Source organism: Citrus clementina, unplaced genomic scaffold (assembly GCF_000493195.1).
Source record: "Citrus clementina cultivar Clemenules unplaced genomic scaffold, Citrus_clementina_v1.0 scaffold_3, whole genome shotgun sequence".
NCBI lineage: Eukaryota > Viridiplantae > Streptophyta > Magnoliopsida > Sapindales > Rutaceae > Citrus > Citrus x clementina.
Window position 1 is genome coordinate 29902034 of NW_006262339.1, and position 7518 is coordinate 29909551.

The window sequence follows — 7518 nt, forward strand, 5'->3', positions numbered from 1 at the left end:
ACATGTTAGTGGACCAAAAATTGCGCGTACGGTACATGCATATACATAGGATTATTTTCAACCAAACCGTATTACTATTCAAGCCGGGTCAAACAGTGTCACTGTTCAAACCGCGTACTGTTGACTGATGACGTGGCGCAATCCTAAGCATCCAAACTGTTTTTAATCCGATGGCCATGATTTACTCAATGCATCTATAAAAAGGGGGCCTCCCCCCTTAATTTGATATCTCTGAATCCATTTTTGGACTCCATTTTCTGTAATTCCTTCTCTATCTTGTATTTTCTATGTATTTTAATAAATTCTCATTTTGCCCCTAGTTCAATTATGAGTAGCTAATTTTCTTTCAAGCTTGGGTTGAAGGTGAAGTCTCAACATGTGTTATGAGCTTTATTCGGTAAATTTATTTTCTCTTCCCCTCTAATTTTTGTGGATGTTTTGACTTCTCATCGACAAATAATAATAGTCTTGTCTAGATACCGTCCTGATTTCACCGGCTCCCTAGTACAAGGTTATTATTATTTGGCACGACAAGCCCTTAGCACCATATTGATTAGAGTGTGGTTCATAAGGTGTGGAGTCCCCCCTCATGATTTAATTGGCATTAATAAGGAATATTTAGCCCATGGTGCATGTTAATACGGATCCAGATACCCAAGTACGTCATTTCAATAGATTTATCTTCAATTTATTCTCGCCATTTCAATTCCAATTTTAAGATAATCTAAATCACTTTCACCACAAATCCAACCACCCATTTAGAAAAATTAATTCTACACACAAGTAAAATCCACCTCCTCGTGGGATCGACACTCGTCACTATTGATCTATTCTACAATAGATTCGTGCACTTGCGAGTTCAATAAAATTTGCACAACACTATACCCCAAAAAAGTACACCTTATGGGTTCTGTAATCAAACTTGTGATTATTATATGATCTTAAATAACGGTAACAAGTACAACCAAGTTCTAAAATGAGAACAATCTTATGAAATAACAACTCAAAGGGTGTTTTATTGTTGAGAAAAGTTGTAGAAAGTCTATTAATGAGATAAATAACTATATGAAATGCATTCCACTAGAATTTTAAAGGTAAATTAGCTTGGACAAGAAGTATAAGACCAATTTCTACAATATGTCTATGCTTCCTCTCAATCTTTCCATTTTATTAATGAATATATGTTTGAATTGTATGTCTTGCTCATCAAAATAGGTTGTAAAAGATCTAAACTCACCTCCCCAGTTTATTTGAATACATTTGATCTTCTTAGAGAGACTGTTTTCAATCATTGTTTCCAACTCTATAAAAGTTTGTAAGGTTTTAGACTTGGCTATGAGAGGGTAGATCCAGGTAAATCTATGTGGCAAGAAAATTAATTAACAACATTTTGCTAAGTTTTGATAGTAGTAATTAAGTATTGGCAGTTGTTAAGTTACATTATATATAACTTACAGACAGTTGATCGAAAAGTAATTTCTAATGACTCATAGTTGTTTGACAAGCAACAACTAAATTATATATATATATATATATATATATATATATATGATTTTGGGTTGATATAAATTACAAATTATTTAACTCAACACCCTTAAACATTTTGTAGGGCAAGACAACATGGCAATTTCGTATGCAAATTTGTCAAAGTCAACCAACTAAGTTTCGTTCATTTTCCAAAAAAGTCTATACGTGGAGAATATGTAAACTTCCTCATAATATCATCTTTGAGGAAAATATACATTAATTTCTTCTCATCCCATTACGCAATCCGGGGATATGTCTATAAAAACATGTAAAAGAGAGAGAGTTCTCATCACATAGTACACACAGCTTCAAGAATTAAAGATGAAAGTATACGCTATTGCTCTTTTAGCTTGCGGTTCTGCTATTGCATTCCTTGTTATTTTACGCTGTTTGTGCAGCGTAGGCTGCAAGAAGAAGAAAACAAGGTATCCACCCATTCCGCGGAGTGTCACTGGTCCTTCCTCAGTTGCTCCGAGAACTTATAATACGGATGTGGAAACTGGGGAAAGTGCCCAAGGAAGTGGGGGCAAAGTTTCTGTTTTGGCTGGATCAGCTGGTGTGGCTGCCGTAGCTACTGCAGCTGCTGTTACTATCATCAGCAGTGGTGGCGGTGGCGGAGGTTGTGGCGGTGGAGGGTGTGGTGGTGGAGGGTGTAGCGCCGGAGGGGGTGGTGGCGGAGGGTGTGGCGGCGGAGGGTGTGGTGGTGGAGGTTGCGGTGGTGGTTGCGGAGGGTGACATTGGTCAACACGAATGTTTTTTATGCTATAACCAATAAAGCTTTGGTGTCTCTTTGTTTTCTGCAATATGGTGGAATGCTGTGTTTTAAATAAAATTTAGTTCTAAGATAAGGAACTAATTTGTATACGTAAATAGTCAACGGATAATTCGCTCTCTTCCAAGTTTTCTTGTTCATCAAAATAAGATAAAACAATAATAGAAATGCCGGTAATAAAAGCTTGGTTCAACTTCAATTAATAATTCTCAATGTAGTTTAAAATAAAATAAGCATTTTCAATTTCACAGAGCATTACAGGTTATATGTAGTCTCAAGCTGTGCAAAGCTGTTTCCCCAACTGCCTTTTTGGCCCAGAACAAGATTTTAAGGGAACAATGAGGTGAAAACGAAACTTCTGCGGTTACAAAAGATCCGTAAAGTTGAGTTTCTCCATGATTCCTTCAGTTAAAATAAAAAGCTCATCACATTCTGGTTCTACCGATCTTCCTTCATAAATGAAAACCAAGTGACACTAAATATATGCAACTACAGAAAGACGGAAGCTTATGCCCTTGTGTTGATTGTCAGCGGTCCAGTAGTTGCAGCAATTCTATTTCTGATTAGTTTCCACGAAAGAGGTGCCAGAAAGAAACGTATTGAATATCCTACAGCTGCTGAAGGTAAAGACAACACTTTGCCTAGTAATGGACATCTCGATGCTGAAGAAGGTCTGAATGTGGACACCGGTGGTGAGGCAAAAGAAGATGGCACAGCGTTTGTAGTTGAAGCAGCTTTAGCCGCTGTCATATTTGCAGCCGCTGTAGCTAATTTAAGCAGCGAGGGAGAAGTCGGACTTAGCATTAGTAGTGGAGGGGATAATGCCACATAAAGCAGTGCAGATGGTAATGGTTATGGTGGTGGTAAAGGTGGAGGTGGAGCTGGCTGGGGATCTGGTTGAAATTAATTTGTACAGAAACTTTTTCAATATCAATTCTCCTGTATGCTGTACTGCAAAACTTTTTAAGTAATTTCTTATCAGTCTGGTTTTTCTCAAGAGCCTGAATATCCTTTTATTTAGCTATTTACATACAAATTTTTGTGTATTCATTTTTCCTGTTACTGATATTCCCTTTTACTTTCAGCATAAAAAATTTCGTACTTAACAATTGGATGTCAATCCCTATCTTACCCATTTATCATTCGATATAAAAAGCCAGCAAAGGTGAATGCAGCAGCTGTGCTCGTGCAGCATTATCTTCTTTATTACATTTCCTAAATTCGTAAGAAGGTTAAAATTATGGCATGTGTTAATAAAAATTAAGCAATTACCAGAGTTTGATAACGAGACAATGAAGTTGGTATTAATCTTCAAGATAAGTTGAAATAAAATGCTTTTTAGACATAGTAATTTGAATAAATACTGCTGCAAAATAATCAGAAAATCAGATAAGGAATCATACAACAAAGAAGCATCAATACAGATTAAAAGGACGTATAATGTATATATATATGGAGCAATGACCCTCCATTAAGTTATAAACCGCATAGTTGAGAAAGCACACCGTTATAAACACCATAGTTAAGAAACCTCATAGGGATTAATAGTCCGTTTGGGGTAGCGCACAGCTATATTATAGGAGAAATTTTCTCCTACAATAGAGGTGTGCGGCTACTGCACATAGAGCATATGCTTCTCAGCAGCCAACAAATGCTTATAGTTTGGACCCTGGTGGACTTGTGTATCTCATCAGACGCTCTGGCTAGGGTCAAGAGTAACTAGGCTCAAGCAGCAAACTCCCCTATACCCAGAACAAAAAGTGGAAACCAAGAAGCCTTCTTGAAGAAGAAATTTCCTACCCACTGAAAGATAATGGTTTTTTTCTTAATTGTTGAAGAATTTCTCAGCACTTCAGAGTATAAGCAGAAGGCAAAGACCCAGAATTTACTTCCAAACAAAACCACATCGGCAGATGACAGAGATGGATGGCTTCCATGGATCTTTATCAATAAAAAAGCAATGTAAATGACCTCAAAAAGTTTTCAACGCATCAATCAAACTCAAAAGGAGACCAGACATTGCTTAGGCCAATCAAACTTTTTTATTTCTTTTGATATTGTCTGCAGTGTAACTCCAATCTCTTTCAAGTCCAAGGAGGGACCAGTCATTGCTTAGGCCAATCAAACTCTTTTGTTCCTTTCGAAATTGTCTGCAGTGTAACTTCAATCTCTTTCAGGTCCAAGCAGGATTTCCTTCCTGCAAGAAACAAATGAACTTTGTCTTTCAGAATAATCCAGCTGCAACCTGGACTCTTCCTTATCCTTTTCAATTTCTTTTTCATTCTTACTCTGTTCCCGTCTCTCTTTTTCCCTATAACGGAATATAAGTCAGACAAGACCACATATGGGGTCGCACTATCAGGCTCCAACTCCATAAGGTGTTGTGCTGCAAGCTTTGCAAGATCAAGATTTAAGTGGGTTCTGCCTGCACCAAGGAGAGCTCCCCAGACTCCAGGAGGGGGCTCAAAAGTCATTGAATTTATCAAATCAATAGCTTCAGCAAGTGATCCAGCTCGGCCAAGGATATCAACCATGCATGCATAGTGTTCAGGCCCTGGTTCTATATTATATAAAGTTTTCATTGATTTGAAATAAATGAATCCTTCTTCTACTAATCCCACATGATTGCATGCTGATAGAACACTAAGAAAGGTAATTTGATTTGGCACTAGCCCCTCATCTTTCATCTTCCTAAATAAGTTAAGAGCCTCTTCTCCCAATCCATTTTGAGCAAATCCACTAATCATTGAGTTATAAGAAACAATATTTCGTTCATCAATATTAGTAAAGATCCGATAAGCATCAACCACATTTCCACACTTTGAATACAAAGAAACCAGTGAATTTTGAATGGACACATCAGATTCCATATTCATCTTCACTACATGAGCATGGATCTGAGACCCCTGATTCAGTGTTGCTGTAGCAGCTGAAGCACTTAGTACGCTGCTCAAAGTCAACTGGTTTGGCCTAACGTCTTTCCGAAGCATCTCAATGAACCAGCGCAAAGCTTCCTCATACTGCTCATTATTCACAAAACCTGAAATAATAGCTGTCCATGTAACATCATCTTTCTCTGGCATCATATTGAACAATTCTATAGATTTTTCAAGATTCCCTTTACTAGAAAACCCAGTAATCATGGTAGTCCAAGAGACAAAATCTTTTCCAGGCATCCTCTCAAAAAGTCTATAAGCTTCCTCAATTTCGCCATTGTGAACATAACCTGAGATCAATGAGTTCCAAGAAACTGCATCTCTTTTACTCATCATGGAAAACACTTTATTAGCTTCATCCATGAATCCTAACCTACCATACATTGTAATTATTGAATTGCCAAAAATGATATCATAATCAAATCCGAAGCGGCAAACTAACCCATGTACCTGTACACCCTCTCTATATCTAAAAAATCTACCGCAAGCTTCAAACAAAATAGTCAATGTAGTAGAATTAAATGCCATACCTCCTCTTCTCATGCTAAGAAACAAATCAAACGCGTCTTCAAAACAATCCACTTTCATATACCCATCAACCATTGCAGTCCAAGCAACCACATTTTTTTCCGGCATTTTGTCAAAAATTTCTCTAGCCTCAATAACCCTTCCCTTCTTGCAATACCCATCAACCATTGAGCCCCAAGCAACCACATCTTTCTCCACCATAGCCTCGAAAATCCGAGCCGCCTCTTCGCATCTTCCCACCTTCAAATACCCACTTATCAAAGCATTCGAACAAACCGAGTCACGCCACCTAGCAGGCATATTCACATATAACTCTTCAGCCTCATAAAACATTCCTCTCCGAACAAAACCCGTGATCATGGCAGCGTAAGATACCGCGTTTCGCATTGGCATAGTGGCAAAAATCTCAAAAGCTTCATATATACTACAATTGTTGTTAATTAGAGCCGTGATCATTGCATTATACGATGCAGAGGTTCTATCAGCCATTTCGTCGAACAGTTTCCGGGCTTTCGCGATTTGGCCATTCTGCGAATAGGCAGTAAGCATGGCTGTGTAAGTGACAGTGCTTTTGTGGGGCATGCGATTGAATATTGACTCGGATTCTTGGACGTTTCCCTGTCTTCCATTAATGCTGATCTGGTTGTTGCAGTAGAGAAGAAAGTTGCTATTATTAGGACGGGCTTTATGACTCTGGTGGGCAAAATTTGAATGGTCAAGTGAAAATTTGACGCGATAAAGGTGTTTATATACAACGGTAGCTGCTCGTTTGCAAAGCATAGTGCATAGTAAAAGAGTCTAAGGGCAGTTTTGTGCTTATAAATTGTCACATTTTTAGACGCTACACTCAATTTCATTTACAGGGTTACTGAGTCTATAAAGTCATTTTATCGAATGAAGATTGCGGAAACAATTTGGGTTGGTTGAGATTAGCAGAAACATCAAGGGAGTGGGATTATTATTTACTAAATCTTCACCACTACTATTTTGCCAGAGAATAATTAGGAAAGCCCCACTTATCCTTGAATAAAGGTTCTTGTAATTGATCGAGAGGCTTCTTAAACTAAGTAAAATTTGGACAATGTAAACCCAAATTGATCAATAACCAGCTACTAAATTGCTTTCACAGTAGATTTGAGAACAATGAAAAAATATATTTTGGAAGTTGTAGTTCGACAATTACATATAATAAAGAATTAAATATGGTTAACTTTGTGCCTAGGAACTTGACTAAATAATTTTCAAATAGTTTTGTTTTGCCTAAGAGAAAGGAATATTTCTCCTTTTTCAATTAAGAGATACAACATTAATATTTTTTAAAATTTACCCACCCTCCTACATTTTTTGAAGAAAATTGGGCCTAGACACTTGGCCAATTGCCAAAAACTTTACTTGTACAATTAGAAATTTTCGAAAACAATAATTCAATGGAAAAAGAAAAATCTAGAAAATCTCCTAAAAATGGAACACTAACTTAAGGATGACCAATGGATCAGGCGGCACGTGGCACAGGTATGGCACGAGCACGTTTCGGTAGGGCACACGGCACATCATAGTATGCATGTGAGCCGTGCCAGACCTAGAATTTTAGGCATGTGAACCTTAAAAGCATAGCATAATTAGAGATAGACCAAAGCACGACATACAAAAAGGCATGTAATAAGCACGCTTCATTAGTGAGCTAGCACGCAGCCCATGGGACAAAGTATATTAAAATAATTTTTTTAAATGAAAAGTAAATATAAAATGTTATGA

General features: G+C 37.5%; 2 protein-coding genes across 2 annotated transcripts; one reads left to right on the forward strand and one right to left on the reverse strand.

Annotated features, from left to right (window-relative positions):
* The first annotated feature begins 1848 nt into the window (after positions 1 to 1848).
* On the forward strand, positions 1849 to 3131 carry LOC18048585 (serine, glycine, tyrosine and glutamine-rich protein). Its single transcript, XM_024187336.1, has 2 exons — positions 1849 to 2258; positions 2795 to 3131. Exons 1-2 carry the CDS (start codon positions 1849 to 1851, stop codon positions 3129 to 3131), a joined length of 747 nt encoding a protein of 248 aa, XP_024043104.1.
* A 545-nt stretch (positions 3132 to 3676) lies between these two features.
* On the reverse strand, positions 3677 to 6610 carry LOC18048586 (pentatricopeptide repeat-containing protein At1g53600, mitochondrial). The gene has a single exon (XM_006442215.2). The coding sequence runs from the start codon at positions 6541 to 6543 to the stop codon at positions 4405 to 4407; it is 2139 nt and encodes a 712-aa protein (XP_006442278.1). The 5' UTR covers positions 6544 to 6610; the 3' UTR covers positions 3677 to 4404.
* Positions 6611 to 7518: the final 908 nt, after the last annotated feature.

Bases quoted from the DNA above. Each gene is read 5' to 3' on its own strand.
- LOC18048585 (XM_024187336.1), top strand. From the start codon at position 1,849: ATGAAAGTATACGCTATTGCTCTTTTAGCTTGCGGTTCTGCTATTGCA. The intron at 2,259-2,794 runs GTGACATTGGTC...ATGCAACTACAG, and splicing joins TGCGGTGGTGGTTGCGGAGG to AAAGACGGAAGCTTATGCCC.
- LOC18048586 (XM_006442215.2), bottom strand. From the start codon at position 6,543: ATGCTTTGCAAACGAGCAGCTACCGTTGTATATAAACACCTTTATCGC.